General features: G+C 42.5%; 1 protein-coding gene across 13 annotated transcripts in view; it reads left to right on the forward strand.

The window, feature by feature from the left end:
• The window catches only part of STAU1 (staufen double-stranded RNA binding protein 1), an 82,236-nt gene that overhangs the window by 48,508 nt on the left and 12,529 nt on the right, over positions 1 to 21,199 (forward strand). For 5 of the 13 annotated variants that reach the window (XM_053890161.1, XM_053890162.1, XM_053890158.1 and 2 more), the window contains 4 exons: positions 1,040 to 1,244; positions 3,101 to 3,239; positions 4,842 to 5,028; positions 15,507 to 15,605. In XM_053890161.1, the coding sequence (XP_053746136.1) occupies positions 1,040 to 1,244; positions 3,101 to 3,239; positions 4,842 to 5,028; positions 15,507 to 15,605 (630 nt within the window). The remainder of the gene's footprint in view (positions 1 to 1,039; positions 1,245 to 3,100; positions 3,240 to 4,841; positions 5,029 to 15,506; positions 15,606 to 21,199) is intronic. The other 8 variants (XM_053890163.1, XM_019458205.2, XM_019458204.2 and 5 more) reach the window with 5 other exon arrangements.

Genomic DNA, 21,199 nt, shown 5'->3' on the forward strand with positions numbered 1-21,199 from the left:
CATTTGACATTAAATTATTCACAGTAAATTATTTGCAAATGAAACAGTGATATCCAGTGATAAAGAAAAGCAGAAAAACAAAAGCTCCGGTTGGTTTTGCTAAATTCCTAAGTAGTGAGTCTCAAACTTTGCAGTGCATCAGAATCACTAGGGGAGCTTTTTAAAGAACACTTGCCTAGGGTCTCCGCTCTTGCTTCTCAGTCGAAGTCCCTGGACATGTATATTTTACTAAGCTTCCTAAGATAAGCACCAAAGTTAAAGAATCACTGTGCTATGATGGGTCATAGTTTTTGACAGAATATTCACTTCTGATAGGATTAACATAACCTAATTTCAAGAACAGAGTGTGTATTTGGGTAACCTTTATACTTAAAAAGGAATAAAGAGGCTTGCCGTAGTCAGCGTTTGCTGAGGGCAAAATCAGCTGTTTTGGATGCCTCCTTGAGTTCAGAAACGTTTCTAGATCTTTGCTTGCTACAGATTGGATTTTCTTCCCCAAACGGAGGCAGTGTCTGAATAGTATAGTCTTAGGAAAATAGAAGGCAACTTTTTAGAACCTGGCTCACATTCCCAAATTCATTCACGTTTTTGTCCTGCTAGGGTTGTTTTCAGACAAGGGACCACAAACACAAGAACATCAAAACAAATGTCTTAATTTGCTTGAGATACTACTTTGTGTCTAAATCAAGTTTGCTGAATTTCTTCCCTGAGAAGTAATTGGAAGACAATTTCTGTTTGGCTGACTTCCAAATCAGCATCTAATATTTTAATATAGGGGAAAACATTTTTTTTTAATCTCTGTACTTACCTCCATTTTTCAAAGCATAGTTTTGTCATAGAGTGTTGTTCAATGCCAGTCAGCGAGACATGTATCTTTTTGTGTTTATAAAAATAACAAAAATGGGAGTGAGGGAGTAATTTGCCAAGGTAATGACCAGGCCTTTTAAACCATGACCATAAACAATGTTCCAGGTCCAAGCGACATATTACAGTCAACCTCAGGTATCGTGAATTGAGAGCTCACAATTTTCATTTGTAGGTGTTTACAGTACAGCTAACACTTGGAGATCAGCACTGGGAAGCTGAAGGAACTAGTGTTAAAAAAGCCCAGCACACAGCTGCTGCCAAAGCTTTGGAAGGAACAAAATTTCCTAAACCCATAGTCCGCCCTTTTCGTAGCGAAGGAAGGAATCCAGGTATTATGCGTGGGCCAAGACAGGTTCCTTTCAGAAGTGTGTCTGGAGGTACCCATTTAGTATGTATATGCATTCTTTCATAACTAACTTACTGACTTTGCAAGCACGGTTTCTACACTACCAGTGGCAAACGCTTACCTTTTTAGAATCCTTAACCATACTCCAAAACATTGGTTCCCAGTCTCTGGTCCCTTGACTCTTGAGGATCTGGAAAGAAGGTCCTGAGAGGTAGTGGTGTCACCAAACAATTGCTAAGATTGCAGAGAAGCCTAGTGAAAAAATTGCCAAGAATGTAGGCCTTAGCTGGAATCACTTCAACCCAGTGTGGAAATACCAATTATAACATGTTGATCAGAAACGCAGATTGTCATTTACACGTCTCCTGATCATCAAAAAGAATGAGAAAATGACTTAAACATGTATTACTTAAATACTATTAGTAGATAACACCTCTTCAAACAAGGGACCGAAGGAGAGAGAAGACTAATAAAGAAGAGCTTCTGGTAAAAGCTTGGGGACCATTGACCTGTTGCTGTGGATGGAAGTGGCTGAGCCACGTTACCATCAGGCACACGAAGCCATCCCAGTCCCTTTGTCCATAGGAAGGAATCCGGGAGATTTCAGCCACACCTTCCTTGTTGCTTTTGATTTCTTTGTGGTATTTCAGATTCATTCTCCACTGCAGGTAAATTTTATGGGTCAGAACTGTTCTTGAGATGATTCTGGTTATGCTTAGTAAGAACCTGTATGAATCCTATAAAAAATATAATTCTGAAAGTAAGAAGAGAGAGGCTGGTTACTTCTGTGACCTTTTGATTTTGCAAATCCAAAAATATTCTTACAAATTTGATTCATGCACTAAATTTAGTTGAACCAGTTCCTAGTACAGAATCAAGTCTTTTTTGTTGCTGTTGTTTTCTTCTACATACCTCCTAAAGAGGCATTTTAAAGTGGCTTTTTGTGTGCATTTAAGTTGAACTTTGCCATTGCTAGTGTTGTTCTGTGTTTGATGTGAAAGTGTTGTTCTTAGATGTGATTGTGCGCTCACACTACTCTTTCCAGCCTGGTTTTTCTTTTAAATGTTTTTAAAGGTTTATGAATTGGATGAACTGAGAGAAAAAAAAAATTGGGAAACGAACAGTGTGTGTTTTCTACAGTTGATGATTGTGAGATAACCCCAATTATACTTGCTCTTATTTATATGGAAACAGAACTCCTTTTCCTAACAAGTATTCTCACAGGTCAAATCCCATCGTAAATACTGAGATTGGAAATATCTGAATGTTTTGTGACCCTCATCTGACTTCTCCAGATAGAATTTACTTGCCTCCTCCTTCTTAATTCCACACCTTTCCTTATAGCACACCTCCTGTTGGTCCTCTGGGGGTAAGAATTGTGTCCCTTAGCACAGTGCTTTCCATCCAGTTACTGCTTAGTAAGTGCATTGTTCGATGAAGTAGTGTGCAATAAACATACTTCTAAGTGTAAGCCAATAACCCAGCAAGTCAGTACAACCAGAGTTCTATCGGCTAAGGATTCCCAAACAGTAAAATGACTTGGACAGTCACATGGGATTTTTGTTTAATCGTGGAATTCGATGTGTATTGGAACTGATATCTAATAACTGGAATGAGTGACTTTCTCTGGTAATGTCTTATGCTAGTTGCTGCCCCTCTAATAGCTCTTACACTGTATTTTGTGCTGTTGACTGTGTATTAATATCTAGAAATCACAGCAGATTCTTGGATTTCCTGACCTGATGCCTAGCAGTGAAGTACTTAGATACTTTCCTGAAATGCATTATGAATCCAGTTAGTAGAAAGCATGCTGTTCTTTCTGATTTTAGTAACTGCCATTCTCATGTCAGAAAATAACCAGTTCTCTGTGTTGATTCTGTGTTGCAGAAAGCATAACCCCTACTGTAGAGCTAAATGCACTGTGCATGAAACTTGGAAAAAAACCAATGTATAAGCCTGTCGACCCTTACTCTCGGATGCAGTCCACCTATAACTACAACATGAGAGGAGGTGCTTATCCCCCAAGGTATGTGCCTGTTTTACTTATTTATAGGGCAAGAGAGAACGGAGGAGGGGCAGAGAGAGGAGGAGAGAATCCCAAGCAGGCTCCACACCTGGCACGGAGCCCAACGCGGGGCTGCGTCTCACAACCGTGAGACCGTGACATGAGCCGAACCCAAGAGTTGGACGCTCAACTGACTGAGCCACCCAGGTGCCGCTGTTTGTTTTAAGTACAGGTGAAGATGTATCTCATTCCTGACATGGAAGAAGAAAATCTGTAGATTGTGGAGCGCACAACGATTCGGTCATCTTTGGGCTTGCCAAATGCTGAAGTCCTCTTAATCGTGGTGCCTTTGGAACTGTGTCTTGATGCTTGCTCCTTTACCTTCTGTCACTGGCAAGAGCCTGAGTGTGCTCCTCACTAGCAGTATGGCTGTGCCCTGAAACCATCTGGTTAAAGATCACCTTTGTAACTGCTTCTTGTAACTGAGTCGTATTTGAGTGTGATTCCCACAAACACCAAGATTCTCAGCATTCATAGATTTGTTGAGTATTGTTTACTGGGTACTTTTTGGCTTCGAATTTATGTGGTTTGTAACAGCTTTGGAGTACAGGTCCAGCAAAATACTAATCGAAACCCGAAACTATGTGTAAAAAGCCTCCTGTTGGGCAATCATAAGACGTTAGCGGATAGGTTGATGATGGGAATGGAAGTCTTCCTTTCCCTGCCTGACTTGAATGGAGGCAAAGCCACTTAAAAAATGTAAGCTCTGGGGGCGCCTGGGTGGCTCATTCAGTTAAGCAGCCGACTCTTGATTCCAGCTCAGGTCGTGATCTCACAGTCTGTGAGTTTCGAGCCCTGCATTGGGCTCTGCGCTGTCAGATTCTTGGGATTCTTCTCTCCCCCCCCTCCCTCCACCCCTCCCCTGTTCGTTTTCTCTCCGTCTCTCTAAATAAACTTCAAAAAATGTAAGCTCTGACATGTAGAGGCCAGGTTCTGCCAGGCTGTAGGCTGTTGGGATTTCTAGAAATGAGGGTCCTTCCAAAAAAATTTCTGTTAAAAAATTCCCAGGGGTACCTGGGTGGCTCATTCGGTTAGGCATTAGACTCTTGATTCCGGCTCAGCTCATAATCTCGTGGTTTGTGGGTTTGAGCCCCACACCGGGGTCTGCGCTGTGTGGAGCCTCCTTAGGAGTGTCTCTCTCTCTTTCCCTGTCTCTCAAAATAAATACATAAAGCATTAAAAAAAAAATTCCCAGGCTTTTCTGGAGACAGGCAAGGGTGTCTCTCAGATAGGAGAAAATAGAGCAAGTTTTCTACCTTAAGCCAAAGTCTAATTTTGTAAATTTGGGTTACATTATAAATTGAACTCATGTAGTCTATAAGGTGTTTTTGTGGAACATAAGTTTGCTTGCTAGACAGTATTTGCCTATTCTGTGTGCCAGTTCTAATCCAGTGTAAGCTTGTGAAGTCTCTGGATATACCGATGAGGAGTCATTATTGGCAAGCAGGTCCTGATGTGATTAGGACCCGTGATGAAGGAAAGACCTGGGATTTGCCAGGGAGCGTATGGGTGACTTACTGATCTGAGATTGTAATTCTGCTAAAACCCCCTTTTTACTTTCAGGTACTTTTACCCATTTCCAGTACCGCCGTTACTTTATCAAGTTGAGCTTTCTGTGGGAGGACAGCAGTTCAGTGGGAAAGGAAAGACAAGACAGGCTGCAAAACACGATGCTGCTGCGAAAGCCTTGCGGACCCTGCAAAGCGAGCCCCCACCGGAGAGGCTGGAGGTGAGGCGGGCGGGCGAGCAGGTGAGTGGTAAAGGTGTCCTCTCCAGTGGCTTTTTCTGAGAAGCACTGAGAGCTGTCCGGAATTTTTGTGATTTGGCAGCTTGCATGATTTTGTACTCCATGGCCCTTTGGCCTTTCTTCCCCACCCCCCCCCCCCTTAAAAAAATGTCTTAGCAAGAAAGTCAGATACCTTCTTTTTCACTCTGTGGCATAGTTTTGAGTGAACATGGTAGAAAGATTGTGACTCAATTGAGCTGTGAAGCACATGCGTGGAGGAATTCTTTGGTGGTAAAGGTTACTCTTGTCAGAACCTACTGCGGTTTGTGGCACCAGCTTAGAGAGTTTTCTGAAGCCATTTTTGACCAGCTACTCTGACATATCAGAGTGCCGGTTATCTGTTGCTGCGTAATAAGCCATTACAAACTTTAGTGGCTTAACCACCTGTAGGCATTTATTTTGCTCACAAATCTGCCATTTAGGCAGGGCTTGGCACCCAGCTGGTCTCTCCTCTACACAGCTCTGGCTAAGGTGGCTCCACAGGGGCCAGAGGATCACTTCCAAGATGGCTCCCTCACAAGGCTGGTAAGTTGATGCTGGCTGTCTGCTGAGACTGAAGCAGGGGCTGTGGTCCTGAGAGGACCTCAGTTCCTCTCTTAACTACCCTGTGCAGAGACTGCTGACCCACGGGATGGGATGGTGCCGGGTTCCACGTATCCTAGAAGACAGGAAATGGAAGCAGCTTCCAGTTTTCAAGGCCTGGGCCCAGAAATCCCCCACAGCATTGCTTCTGCTGTATTCTATAGGTCAAGCAGGCACAGAGCCCAGATTCAAAAGGAGGAGATACAGAAACTCACTTTTTATAATTAAGCAAAATTCACATAACATAAATTCACAGTTTTAACCAGTTTAAGCGTACGGCTCAGTCGCTTTTATTTGGTACATTGACAATGTTAAGAACCTCACTTCTGGATGAGAAGAGTGTCAGAGAATTTGGGGGCCAGGTTTTAAAAATCCCACAGTGAGAATAGGTTTTTAACTCCTTGTGGCTAAATGGGAATCGAGGTCTTAGGAAATCAATGACTGTTTTTCGTTATGGCGTGTTTGCCTTTTCCAGTGTAATCACACATTTTACAATAGAGATAATCTGTTTCCAGGGTCCACTGAGGACCAAATAGAAGAGACTGTCACTTAGAAGAGGGGATTTCATGAAGTTAAAGGGATAAGCTTCTCACTGGTGAGATTTGTTAGAAGCAGTAGGTAGTGTAATTTGAGTCATCTTGGAGGCTTTTCGTTTTTTGACTTCGCCGCGGTGCTGATCTAATTGGAGTCAGATGGGCTGGTTGTTTCTCAGCTGCTTCTCGCCAGCAGTTGTTAAACGATCGCTGAGCCCTGGCATGTGGGTTGTCTGCTTCACAACCACTTGAGAAGTTTAAAAAAAATTCCTTGGTCCAACCCACACGATTTCTAATAGGAGTCTGTCTTTTGCCTTTTTTTTTTTTTAAATGTGCTCTTGCAGTAGCTCTAAAGCTCGGTCAGGGTTTGGGAACCACAGGTCCTAAGTATTATCGGTGCTTACCCCCCAGGCAGCCACCCCACTTTGAATGCTGCCTGGAAGTACCCACCCTTTTGCTGAAAAGGGAAGGCACCTGATTGGTGTCCCCGGTCTGACCCCATTACCCTGGAGCAGCGAGGTTGGCTCTGGCCTGAGGGCAGAGGCTGGCGCAGATGCACTCTCCTGGGCTGGGTTCCACTGGCTCCTCTGCCGTCTGTATGGAGCTTTGCTGAGAGTAATGTTAAACCTCCTTGTGCCCCTGTTCTCGTTCTGTATGGTTTGAAGTAGAGACATTGCCCTTCAGAAACGGCTCAAAGACTGGGCTCACCCAGTGCTTCAGAAACAAGAGTCATTGAGTCAGATGAGACTTGCTTTGAGATAATAAAGGAAACACTTGGCCTCCCACCTCAACCAGGCCTCCTGATAGCTGGGTGGTAGGGCGTAAAGAGACATTTTTAGAAGGGATCTTTAATTTTTTTCTTACAATGAATGCATGTAAACTATAAAAATTTTTAAATTAAAAAACAAAAATCGTTTATAGATTTGCTGCTTAATGGATGGATGATCACTATTAACATTTTGGTGGGTGTCAGTGCATACGTAAGTAAATACGTGTACCTGTCTAATGACAAAAGTGGGATGATATTGTATGGTAACCACTTTTTTTCACGGAACTGCTTATCATGAATCTGTTGTCATGCCATTTACTTCGAATTCCTTGGAGGACTCAAATTCAACTTGCATCTAAACACTTTTTAATAGCTACAGTGTGTTTCATTGTGTAAACGTACCAGTTTATGTTTTCAACAGAGGCTTGGTTATTTAGATTGTTTGCAGTGTTCCCTTTTAGAAAATAGGTAGTGAGGAACGTTGTTGTAGTAAATCTTTGTGCATGTCTATGACATTTCTATGAGCCCAGACACGGAAGTAAATAGCCACTTGCATGGCAGTAAATATGACCAAGTTCTCAGAAGCATGGTGCCGCTAAGAAGTCTGCCACCAGGGTGAGAGCAGCCTTTTTGCCTGTGGTCTGCCAGTATTGGAAATTGCGATTGTTTTTAGAGTTTCTTTATCTTGAGAGAGAGGGAGAGAGAGGATCCTAAGCAGGCTCTGCACTGCTGACATGGGGCTCAGACTCATGAACTGTAAGATCATGACCTGAGCCAAAACCAATAGTCGGACGCTTAACCAACTGAAACACACAGGCACCCCAGAAATTACAATTTTAAACAAATTGTTGATTTTGCTTTTGAAAGTATGTAGAGCATGTGATTGTGTGATAGATCAAGTTGTCTTCTCTAGAACATGGCCAATAAAAAGCCAGCAATTTATATCTATAAAGCAGGGGTTGTCTGGTTCCTTGACAACAGGCATCATGCTAGGCTTTGAGGAAAAATCTGCCCCTTCCATGTTGGGGCTTCATGGAACAGAGCTGACAGATGTTAACATTAGAATCATCAAAGAGTGCGGCGAGTACTAAGGTAGAAAGTAGCAAGTATTAGAAGGGCATCAGATGTCTCATTTAGATTGGAGTAACAGCGATGCATTCAAGGAAGTTCTTTCTGAGGAAGCATCATTGAAGCAGAGACTAAAGATAAGCAGAAGAACAGCAGGAGCAGCTTGTGCAAAGGTCCTGCATTGGAAAAATGCCTTTCTTTGGGGTGCCCGGGTGGCTCAGTAGGTTGGGCTTCCGACTTTGGCTCGGGTCATGATCTCATGGTTCACCAGTTCGGGCACCGACCGCATCGGGCTCTGTGCTGACGGTTCAGAGCCCGCAGCCTGCTTCAAATTCCGTGTCTCCCTCTTTCTCTCTGCCCCTCCACCACCTGTTCTCTCTCTCTCAAAAATAAATAAAACATTTAAAAAATTAAAAAAAAAATGCCTTTTTTTTTTTCCTTTCCTTTCCTTTCTTTTTTTTTTTTTTTTTTTTTTTTGAAATCCAAGGCTGTGGTAATAAACAATGACTTACTCAGTGTCTGAGCTGTTAGGAGCAAGATGGCCAATAGCTACAGTACATGTAATAGACAAAACAGAGCTGACCTAGTGTCCACTAGTAGGGAAGTGGTTAAATAAACAGATACATTCGTCAGAGGGAGTCCCGAGTGTGGTACGTCTGTACACATAGGCTTGAAAGGAGGCCCCTAATGTACTGAGAAGGAGGAGTCAAGAACCAGAGCTGTAATTTTGTAGATAGTGTGATCCTGTTTGTGTTTAATTAAAGTGCCAGCTACGTGTGTATGTAGGTATGTGTATATCTGTGTGTGGTTGTGCGGTTTCTGTCTTGAAGATTGTATCAAGCTTTAAAAGTTTTCTCTTGGTGGTAGTGGTAGAAGGCCGACTTGAGAAAAAACATTATACTCTTTGAGGGCCTTTCTGGTACTACTTTTGTGAAAATAAATTAGCTCTTCTGGTCTTGTTGTTTTCACTTGGGCCAGGGACATATTTAGCTGGGGCTTAAACTGAAATTGATTTTCATTATTCTGTCAGGATCCATGGGACCCAGTTTTCATGTCTGAGCTTCTTTTTCAAGCCTTGTAAGGATTGATATTGCAGGACTCGTATTCTTTTCTGGGGATCTTACAAAGAACAAAGGGAAAACGATTTTTTTTTTTTTATATTTTCTTTTAAATTTTTTTTTTAACGTTTATTTTTGAGACAGAGAGAGACAAAGCATGAACGGGGGAGGGTCAGGGAGTGGGAGACACAGAATCTGAAACAGGCTCCAGGCTCTGAGCTGTCAGCACAGAGCCCGACGCGGGGCTCGAACTCACAGACCGTGAGATCATGACCTGAGCCGAAGTCAGCTGCTTAGCTGAATGAGCCACCCAGGCGCCCCAAGATTTATTTTTTAAGATAGAATAAAACTCCTTCTGTCTGGCAGTGATCATGTAGGTCCTTTGGACCCTTTTGTAAATCTTCACATTATGGAATCTAAATTTTCCTTTGTCTTGAAACATTTTGCTGTTTGTCATCCATTCCTAAATACACTAAGCAAGACTGAAATAAAAGGAGATGGAATTATGGTGACTCCCCAGGTGGATCATACAGTCGTGAAATAACTCACTACTGCCCCAGCCTTTGCTGTGCTTAATGCATCGCCTGGCACGCCGCCTCCTTCTTTCAGGAAGATGCAGAAGACAGGGGACACCGTCTTTTCCCTCTGCTGTTAGCTTTCTTTGAACTCAGGTGAGAATTTAGAACTTTTCTTTGTGTGCCTCTAATGGCCAAAAGAAGACTGTTGGCAGAGGAAGACCTGCCCGCTCTTAGATGAGTGAGAAGGTGAACATGGAGGGACAAGCAGGGCCCGGGACTCGGCGATGGCTGTGGGATTGAGAGTTTCGGCGAATCTCAGCCTGCCGGTCTTCACGTGGGATCGATGGTAGGTTAGCTTCCCCAGACTCGGGAATCGGCGAGTGAACAGTATGTTTCTCTGGGGTATGAAAAGGAAATGTGTACACTCTTCTGGCCATTCTACAGGAAGGGCTTCATCACACAGGGTTTTATGACAAGAACCTGGAACATCCTGTTTTGATGTTTTAAAAAAGTATATGTGACAACATTTCTTTCATTTTTGTTGTGTGTGATGTTTGGCCACCAGAATTTATTTTTTACCACCTACTGTTCACAAAATAAGTGGGCAAATGCAGAAGGAGGTATGTGTGCAAAGGTGATTGGGAGGATACAGATGATAAAACAATGAAAAAAACTCATTAGATCCTTTTTTGGGGGGGTTTATAAATCTAAAAATGAAAGCATGTTGGTAGTTATGGAGCAAAGAAGATGGCTGTTCTCCAATAAAATTGTGTCAGTTTCACAAGTAGTGTGTTTTGATGAAACCAGTCCAAGAAGAATCAGAAGTCATGATAAGCTGGAACCCACTGGAGATGGGTTTGAAAAATGACATTGTTACAAGTGGGCTATGCTCTGGGTTCAGACGTAGCCAGCTGATGGGCGGCATTTAAAGGACCATGCCCAGGGGCGCCTGGGTGGCTCAGTCGGTTAAGCGTCCGACTTCAGCTCAGGTCACGATCTCGCAGTCAGTGAGTTCAAGCCCCGCGTCGGGCTCTGGGCTGATGGCTCAGAGCCTGGAGCCTGCTTCCGATTCTGTGTCTCCCTCTCTCTCTGCCCCTCCCCCGTTCATGCTCTGTCTCTCTCTGTCTCAAAAATAAATAAACGTTAAAAAATAAATAAATAAAAAAATAAAGGACCATGCCCATTTTGGGTACATAAATGCCTTCCAGACTACAAACCTGAAATAAAAACTTGGATTTGCTATTTTAAATTCTAATTAAAATCTCTAATGAAAAGATTCTTAGTTGTGCTTTTAATCTGTATATTATTTGTAAAATGACTTTAAATATAGAAAAATAAAGAGTGTGTTGAAGCCAGATAGTAAGTAAAGGGTTAGGTGAATTTTTTTTTCTGACATACTGAGGGTTAAGCTTGGTTCAGAGTGTTTTTTTCATAATGTTGACTAGATTTTATTGATAAACCATACATTCTGGAATTGATATAAACAGTAATTCCCACTTCGTGAAGATAAGATTAAGGCCCCACTATACTTTTCCCATCTTACTGAGAATGGTATTTGTGGATTGGTTTTGACTCATTTTGCTGCTCTCCAATCCAATCCAACATTTTGTCCAATCCAGATAATATCAAAATTATTTATGTAAGAGAGCAACATAATGTGACTTCTAAGTACACATGTATCTTTGTTTCCTGTTTTGCATTTTTATTTTATTGGCCGCTCTGTCCCTATTGAAATCCCTTTAGAAACAATGGCATAAAGCAGTGAATCTCCACGATGCTAGTAAAATCAACTGGGGTCTTAAAAAAAATAAGTACCTATAAATAAAATGGTATCTAAGCCCTACCTGAAAAAACTTGAAGTTAATTTGTCTGGAGTGGGAAGCCAGCATCTGTCCTTGCAAAGCTCCCAAGTGATCCTGCTGCTGCTGTGTTTAAGAAACACTGGCTTACGGTTTAGATTTTTGCAATAGATTGTTATTTTCTGTCAGACTTATGTGGAACCTCAATATAGAGTAGCATTTGATTAGTATAAACTTACAAGTTTGAATTGTATAATATTTATGAATATAATCAGTGAAAATGATTTGTGTGAATTTTCAAAACACAAAATTATACCATGTATTGTTTTTCGTCCATTACAAAAAACATGGTTGGGAAAGATACATGATTAAGGCTGCCCTGGGAAGGGGAGTGAAAAGGGCTTTATTGTTTCCCTTAAAAAATAAAAATTTGATGTCAGTAGTTCTTAATGTTGACCTTTGTTAAATCCAGCACAATTGCCTGTTACATTGTTTATCTGTACTTTTCTGAATGTTTGAAATTAAAACTAATTGGGCTGGTAAAATGAACAACAGATTTGAAAATCGGAGTGCATGCATGGTGGTTGAAGTCTCATTTTAGCCTCAGCACCCAGTTTATTTCTAAATTTTGTTCTGCTTGCATTAACACAGTTACTTAGTATGAGAGTGAACTCTTTGTTTTTAACAGCTCATATACTTAAAAAAAAAAACCTCTGAGGCTGCCTGGGTGGCTCAGTCGGTTAAGTATCCAGCTCTTGATTTCAGCTCAGGTCATGATCTCACGGTTCACGAATTCAAGTCCTTTATCGGGCTCTGTGCTGACAGCATGGAGCCTGCTTGGGATTCTCTCTCTGCCCCTACCTGCTTGTGCTTGCCCTCCCCCTCCCTCCCTCCCTCTCTCCCTCCCTCTCTCTCTCTCTCTCTCTCTCTCAAAATAAATAAACTTAAAAAAAAAACAAACCTAGATATCCTTCAAATAAATAGCTGTCAAGAATTTTTTTTGTGCACAAAAATGAGTACCTATTAGTGCAAGTTAATAGCAAGCTAATATGTTGACGATCTCTAGTGTGTTACTATTTGGTATATAACATACTTTTCTTGGTTCCTTTTTAAAGATAACCAGGGGCACCTGGCTGGCTCAGTCAGTAGTGTGTGTGTGACCCTTGGTCTTGGAGTTGTAAGTTTGAGCCCCATGTTGGGTGTAGAGGTTACTTAAAAATAAAATCTTGTTAAAAATTTTTAAAAAATGAAATCTTAAACATAAAAGTTACCATCTCAACCATTTCTAAGCGTACAGTCCCGTGGCATCAAACACATCCTCAGTGTCGTGCAACTGTCACTACTGTCCATTTTCAGAACTTTATTATCCCACATTGAAACTCTGTACACATTGAAAGTAACTTCCCCTTTGCCGCCTCCCCCTGCCCCTGCCTCTCTCCTGGTAACCTCTGTTCTACTTCTGTCTGTATGCATTTGCCCGTTCTGGCTGCCTAATATCAGTGGATATTCATCTTTCGTGTCTAGCGTATTTCATTTATCATAATGTTTCAAGGTTCATCCATGTTGTAGCCAATGTCAGAATTTCATTCCTTTTTAAGGCCGAAGAATATTCCATTGTATGACTATTCCACATTGTGTCCATTCATCAACATGTTGGTGGATGTTTGGGTTGTTTTCACCTTTTGGCCACTGAATAAAGCTCCTGTGAGCATAGGTGGCAGAGTATCTGTTTGAGTCCCAACTTTTAGTTCTTTCAAGTATAGATATCTAAAAGTGTAATTCTGGATCATACTGTAAATCTGTTTAACTTTTTGAGGAACCGCCCAACTGTTTCGCACAAAGGCTGGGCTATTTTACACTCCGTCCAGGAAGGCCTGAGGTTTCCTCCACGACCTCGCTAATACTTGTTATTTTCTGTGGCCATTCTTAGGGTGTGAAGGGTGTCTCACTGTGGTTTTGACTTGCATTTCCCCAGTGATGAGTGATGCTGAGCACTGTTGCATCTAGTCCTTGGCCATTTTTCTGTCTTTTTCAGAGAAATGTCTATTCAGGTCCTTTTCCCATCTTTAAATTGAATTGTTTATACGTTCTGGGTATTAATTTTTTATCAGATATGTGGTCTGCACATGTTTTCTCCCATCTGTGGGTTGTCTTTACTTTCGATGCACGGACGTGTTCGGTTTCAGTGCAGTCCAGTTTATCTGCTTTTTCTTTTGTTGCCTGTGCTTTCCGTCTCATCCAAAAAGTCACTGCCACATCCAGTGTCCAGATACTTTCTTCCAAGAATTTTACGATTTTAGCTCTTACATTTAGGTCTTAGATCCATTTTGAGTTAATTTTTTGTGTTGTTTTTTTTTTTAATGTGGAAATCTGTTTTCTTTTTTTTTTTATTAAAAAAATTTTTTTTAAATGTTTTTACTTATTTTTGAGAGACAGAAACAGAGCACAAGCCAGGGAGAGGCAGAGAGAGAGAGGGAGACAGAATCTGAAGCAGGCTCCAGGCTCTGAGCTGTGAGCACAGAGTCTGACACGGGGCTCATACTCACAGACCACGAGATCATGACCTGAGCCGAAGTCAGAAGCCCAACCACCTGAGCCACCCAGGTGCCCCCAGGAGATCTGTTTTCCTAAGCACCATTTGTTGAACATACTTCTAAAAATACAGGGTGGGGCTTTAAGTTTAAAACCTATTTAAAAGACAAAATTCAGCGGCGCCTGGGTGGCTCAGTTGGTTAAGCGTCCAGTTCTTGGTCTCGGCTCAGGTCATGATCTCACTGTCATGAGATCCAGTCCCACGTTGGCTTCAGGCTCTGTGCTGGGTGTGGAGCCTGCTTAAGATTCTCTTTCTCCCTCCCCCTTCCCCTCCCAAGCTTGTGCGCGCTCTCAAGAATGAACGAACGAATGAATGGGTGACTTTATTTCAAACCAAACTTCTGTGGAGCTCTAGCCTTCCAAGGCGTCTTGCTTGAAGATTTCTGGCTGTAAGGATTCACTCATAAAAAGTCAGGCCCTCTTTCTGCTTAGGATTTGAGCAAGAAGAAAAGTATTTTTAGGTAAAAAAGCCACCAGAAATGCTGTGCAAATAGTTTTGAGTAGGCAGAGAGTGAAGTGGGAAGAGAAAGAATTGGAGTGTCAGGATTATATTCTTGATTGTATTAATGTTTTTTAACTTAGGGTTTCATTTCTTTTAGTTGTGGTTTGAAATCCTGATCCAATGTAGGTATAAGATCTATGTGATAAACATAGGGAAATGCACAACAGATACAATCCTGGATAGTCCTACGTTTTGCCTCTTCAGCAGTTTCAGCCACAAGTTCTTGTCCGAAAGTTCTAATCTTGGAAATAGGAAGAGTCTCAGTAATACGAAGGAAAATTCAGCTCTCTAGCCATGCCTTGGCGGGGGAGGGGGTGTTGCTATTACTGAGCTTATCTGGGTTCTCACGATCACTACCGCACATCTAGAATCTGTGTTGTCAGCTTGCACAGAGAAGATCTCTGCCCTGTCTCATCCCAGCTCTGGCCGGGGGACTGTACGTGAACCTTGTTAGAAAGATAGTCTCAGCCTTTGTTCAGCAGACTTCATTAGTTTGCACCTGCGTTTTTGCTGGCAGCAGGAAGTGCGAGATTTTGTATGCAGTTTTGTAATTTGTTGCACTGCATCCTTGTTTTTAAAAAAGTGGATTTCCAGGGACTTTGTGTCCAAATAAGAAGCCTGCATACTTAAGTGGAGAGACTTCTAATTTGGACTTGCCATGTCCCTCACAGATCTGTCTGTATTCTGACTTTTTCCGAAAGGTAGCTTGCCAGTCCTCAAGGAAAGCTTTGGAAGTCCGTCCCTCTTCCTGAGCAGCTGTGGTGTGGCTGTGCCAGAGTCTATTAGGTGTGGATTGTTTATGGTGGATTTACGAGGTACAAGCTGACCCAGATTGTTTGTGTTTTTTTTTTTTTTTTTTAAACCTTTTAAATTCACTGACACATGGCACACAAGCGGCCTTGCTCACCGGGTTAGTGCTCACTCCATACAGCTAAGGTTCAGTGCTTTTAAGGTTTATCAGAGCTGGGGTGTTGATGTTTTTTCATAAGAGTTCACTACTAAACGATTTTTCTTCCTTTAGGTGAATGGAAGAGAATCAGAAGAAGAAAATCTCAATAAATCTGAAATAAGTCAAGTGTTTGAGATTGCACTTAAACGGAACTTGCCTGTGAATTTTGAGGTGAGCTTGTTTTACATGTAGGACTCTGTTGGAAAACACTGTTGGCATTCATCATTGGAATTTTTTTTTCCCCTAAAAAACATTGGAATAATCATCACATACATGTGAACCTTCAGATTTAAGATTCAGACTTTATATTTAGCCAAAAAGCAATATCGATTCTCTTCTTTTAGGGGTCATTAATTTAGGGGCAGCCATGTCCCTCCACACAGTCCTTGGAAGGTCTCGGTAGGTCGGTCAAGCTCCTGGAATGGTTCTGAAGAATATTGTGTTTATGTTCTCATGTGTATTCCGGAGAGAGGATCCATTGTTTTCAGAAGACTCTATTACTCCCAAAATGTTAACCTCCCTAAGAGTCCCTAGAAATTGTACAGTGTAGTTGTTAAAAAGGACATCAGTTTTGGGGCACCTGGGTGGCTCAGTCCGTTACTTGGCCAACTTTTTGTTTCGGCTCAGGTCATGATAGCATGGCTTGTGAAATCGAGCCCCACATTAGGTTCTGTGCTGATGCTTGAGATTCTCTCTCTCTGCTCCTCCCCAGCTTGCACACACTCTCTCTCTCAAAATAAATATTTAAAAAAGAAAAAGACATCAGTTTCATCCTTGTGTAGCGTTTGCCCTCTAATTCACCACTCTAATAACTTCATTTGTTGTTAGAGACTTTATGGTCTAAAAATAATTAATAGGTTGTGAGTTCAAAATGAAAAATGAGATACATTTAGTATATGTTTCCTTCAAAGACCCAGTGAGTCCAGATAGACTAGGCAGGTATGGGAGGTTAAGTTTCCATTAATGGTCTGACATGGTGAATTCTTTGCAATTCCTTGTGATTTCCATGCTTGGTTATGCAAGGTTGTGTTTTACTATACAATGCAAAGTTCTTTGTCAATGCTTTGGTCTTTTAGAGTTACAAAGACTATATTTAGTTTTTCAAAATGCTTTATACTTGTACATTGTTTCTCTAAGCAAATGTAATGTGAGGTGGGGCATTTGCTTAAAACAATTCTAAGTGGTTCATAAATTTCTTTTGTCCTATTCTTAAAGCCTCCTTGAAGTTTATTATCCTGTAAAATAATTATGTAGCATTTTTGCAGTTACAAGTGATCCCCAAATTCATGCCTGGCCTTTATAACATATATACCTTCTCTTATTTATTTATTTTTTTTTTAATTTTTTTTTTTTTTTTTAACGTTTATTTATTTTTGAGACAGAGAGAGACAGAGCATGAACGGGGGAGGGTCACAGAGAGAGGGAGACACAGAATCCGAAACAGGCTCCAAGCTCTGAGCTGTCAGCACAGAGCCCGACGCGGGGCTCGAACCCACGGACCGTGAGATCATGACCTGAGCCGAAGTCGGACGCTTAACCGACCGAGCCACCCAGGCGCCCCTACCTTCTCTTATTAATGTGCTAGTGCCCTACACTGGCTCCTGAATTCAGTCCTTAATCTGTCAGCTGCATGATGATGATTTCTGACTTCTACCTCGCAGTGCTTCCCGGCCTGCCATGGGACACACGTGGGATGGGAAGTTCCACTTGGATCATGGGGCCATCCTGCATCCCCTTACACCCATCCCTGCCTCACCCTGGCAGGCAGGACCGGGTTTATACTGTCCGCCTCCCTGAGCAGAGCCCCAGATGGATCTAGGGCTATATCTTCTCACCTGGCTCTATACCCCTTCTAGCCCTTCCTCATCTGTTGGGAGTGGGGCTGGGGAGAAATGAGATACACAGAATAACAGGGCTGGTTGTTGAGTGGGAACTAGGTGGGAGCTTCGTTCCAAAAAGCCACAAGGTCTCCCTGGGTACCTGTTGCAGGAAAGGGAAGAAATACTCCTTTTTTCTTCCTGGTGAAGGATTAGTGAAGCATGAGAATGGATTTTTAGAGATTGTAGAAGGGGTGTCAAGATTGTTGGGGCGGGGGATGCCTAGCTTCGCAGGTCACCTCAGGATTACAGAGGTGACTTCTAGTGCCAGGACCCTGGTTCCCTGTGAAGCTTGCCACCTTTTCATGCTAGTCATTGCCTTGAGAGTCACAGAGCTTTCTGGATCCTTAGTGAAGGAATGCCACATCTGTGGGAATTAGAGACCAGATTGCTTCTGCCCCACTTCCACTCTGTTTAGATTTCAGACTTCTGTTCAGGAATATGTAACCTATACCCAGGAACAGTCAAGGAGTCACAGAAAAGAAATGGGAGTGCCCTCTGGTGGGTAAATATCTTACAAGGTAATTTAAGACCTTAACAGTGTGTGTTGGTGGCATGGAGTTTGTTAATGTGAGTACTTATGTTAAATAACTCCTATATCAAAGGTTCATATTGCTTCCATTGTTAGGTTGAGTAAGGGCTTTCATTTTTTCTTTCCCACAGTTCTGTCTCTTGCACTTGGAAGATTGCCTGGCACATAACGGATGCTCGGGAAATATTTATTGAATGAATGAATGAATGAACAGTTACTTATTTTTTTTTTTTGTAATTTTCAAAAAAATTTTGGAGAGAGTGAGCGTGTGCAGACCCGAGGGGGAGAGGAAAGGGGGAGGGGGAGAGAGAGAATGAATGAATGAATGAATGAATGAGAATCTTAAGCTGGCTCCACACTCAGCATAGAACCCAATGTGGGACTCAATCCCATGACCTGGGATCAGCCGAAATCAAGAGTTGGGCACTCACCCGACTGAGCCACCCAGGTGCCCCAGAACAGTTGTTATTATTTATTTATTTTTTTTTACTAAGTTTTTAATAGTCAAACCTGTCACGTAGAAAACTGGGTTAGAAGTATTTAATAGGAGAAAAGAGGAGCTGTTCCTACAGTTCTTTAGGAAAAATGTATATAGCTTGACTTTTGATAAAATACATAGTTTTAGTTACAAAATGTGATGGTGTTGATTGATAAAGTCACTGGGAGGCAGTTGTGACCTCATCACACTAAATCCATTGGAGGTGAAGCTCCATGTTTAGATTGGTGGCATCATGATGTGATATGAGTAGCCGATGAAAATGGTTGCCCGAAGGGCCAGGGTGGGGCTGTGCCTCTGAAGCATTCATTTGAAGCTGGTGTGTTTGAAGCGAGATCCAGGCGGTGAGAGGTGGTGAGTGGGGGGCGACTGGGAGCTCTGTCAAGTCCATCTGCTGGTACAGGTGTCAGCTGGTCCCTCTCAGCAGACCCCTTCCTTTGGGGGGCAGTGAAGGCCATTCTCTGAGGGGCTGCTTGTCCTCACCTTGGGAGCACAGCACCGCTGTTTCTTGGGCTGACTTGGTTTTCCTAGCCACTTTTTGAATATTTTATTTTGAAAGACTTCAAACCTGTGGAAAAGTTGGAAGGACAGTGAATTTAGCCTTCACTTAGATTTTTTTAGTGATTAACAGTTTACGTTTGTTTTTTCTTTCTGTGAATATACATATTTTATTTTCTACCTGTTCTTGCTCTTGCTGCATCATTTGAGACCAAGTGGCAGATAGCATGATTCATAATATTTCAGCAAGTATCTTTTAGGGACAAGGACATTATCTTAAATAACCACAATCTAATCATCAAATATAGGAACTTGAGCATTGCTGTAGTTCTTACGTAACGTATGTCCTATATTCACATTTTGCCACCTGTCCCTGTCGTGTCCTTTACGGAAAGTATTTTCTTCTTGTGGTACCCAGTGCGGGATCACACCCTGAGTCTAGTAGAGGCATCTCTTGGTTTCCCTTTCATCTGGAACAGTTCCTCAGCTCTCCCCTCCCCCCCCTTTTTTTTTTGACAGTTTTAAAAGTTACTTTGTAGAATGCCCCTCAATTTGGTCTGATTGTTTCCTCATGATTAGTTTCAGGTTATGCATTTTTTTTGGGCAGGAAACCCACAGAAATGAGCATCACATGAAGGCATTTTACTGTGTTAGTGACACTTGTTTCCTTGGTTTACATCAGATGCTTCACCTTAGGAGACTTTCTCTTTGTAATTCATAATCTTCGAGGAGCCTCTTGAAGGTTGTTCCCTAAGAGACCTCCCCAATGAATCTAGTCATTGATCATTCTTCCTGGCATCAGGGACTACTATGGTGCATTTTCTGCATTTGCAGGCTGACATTCCACATGAAGAACCTTCCACGACATTAATTTATATTAGCAGAGGTCCGCTGCTGCTTTTTTATTCAAGATGTTCGTTATTGTCGTCAGTCATTAGGGAGTGTCCGGCTGGCTTAGTCGGTGGAGCGTGTGACTCTTGATCCTTGGAGCTTACATTTTAAAAAAAAGAAGGGGTGCCTGGGTGGCTCAGTTGGTTGAGCATCCGGCTCGATCTCGGCTCAGGTCATGATCTCAAGGTTCGTGAGGTCAAGCCCACGTGGGGCTCTGCTCTGACAGTACAGAGCCTGCTTGGGATTCTCTGTCTCTTCCTCTCTCTCTCTGCCCTTCCCTCACTTGTGTGCACGCGCGCTCTCTCTCTCACAAAAAATAAACATTTTTAAAAAGAAAAAAGAAAAGAAAGAAAACCATAGATCGCTGTTATCACCGTTCGTGTTGATACTCACATTGCCATTCAGCTGGCTCCTGTGTCCTTTGACGTTCTCCTATGGGATGTTATTGGAAGTGAGGGGTTAGCTTTTTTGAGGTGTAATTTTCATACAGTAGAATTCTCCCTACTCCGGCGTATGCTTTGATGTGTTTTGATGAATGTATATAGTTGTGTAAACAGCGCTGCAGTCACCACCTGAGACTTCTCTCACCGCAGAGCTGCCCTGACTCCCTTTGCAGCCCGTCCCTCTCCTCCGTCCTCGGCCTCAGACAACCGCTGGCCTCTTTCTGTCCCCACGGTTCTGCTCTTGTCACAACGTGACACAAGTGGAATTACAAAATGGAATTACTGCCTTTTGTCTGGCTGCTTTACCTTAACACAGGTCTTGAGTGTCCCTGTTGCACAGATCAGTAGTTTCTGTGTTTATTGCTCGAGGAGTTCCCAGTTGTGCGGACGCACCGCCCTGTTGAAGAACATTTGGGTTGCTTCTGGTTGTTGGTGACAATGAGTAGAGCTACCGTAAACACACATACACGTCTGTAGAGACGTGTTTTCGTGTCTCTTGAGTAAAAACTTGGGATTGAATTTGCTGGGTTGCACGATAAATCTGTGTCTTTAACTTTATAAGATGTCGTCAGACTGTTTCCGGAGAGGGGGTATCGTCGTCCTGCCCCACGGCCGTGGGGGGTTGTCGTCGTCGTTCTGCGTCCCCTCCGACACTTGGTGTTGTCCGTTTACAAAGACTCGGTCCTTCTGTGCGGTGGCAACCGGTGGCGGTGCAGCTGGGGCTCCGTGCGGCCCGGTGATGCCGAGCGTCTTTGCCATCTGCGCGTCTCCCTTGGGGGAGCGTCTGTTCACACCTTCTGTCAGTTTTATTACTGAGTTTTTTACTTTTGAGTTTTGGGGGTTATCTACATATTCTGAATACAACCCTTTTATCGGATAGGTATTTTCCAAATACTTTTTCTCAGCACGTGACTTGTCTCGTATTTTTTAAACAGTACCTTCCAAACAGCAAAGAGATTTTAGCAAGGTCGCCTTTGCCTAATTTTTCTTTTACGTTTTGTCGTGGTTTTGTGCAACCTTAGCTACCT

The sequence above is a fragment of the Panthera pardus genome, unplaced genomic scaffold (assembly GCF_024362965.1).
Source record: "Panthera pardus isolate Hobbes unplaced genomic scaffold, ASM2436296v1 HiC_scaffold_25, whole genome shotgun sequence".
In the NCBI taxonomy this organism is placed as follows: domain Eukaryota; kingdom Metazoa; phylum Chordata; class Mammalia; order Carnivora; family Felidae; genus Panthera; species Panthera pardus.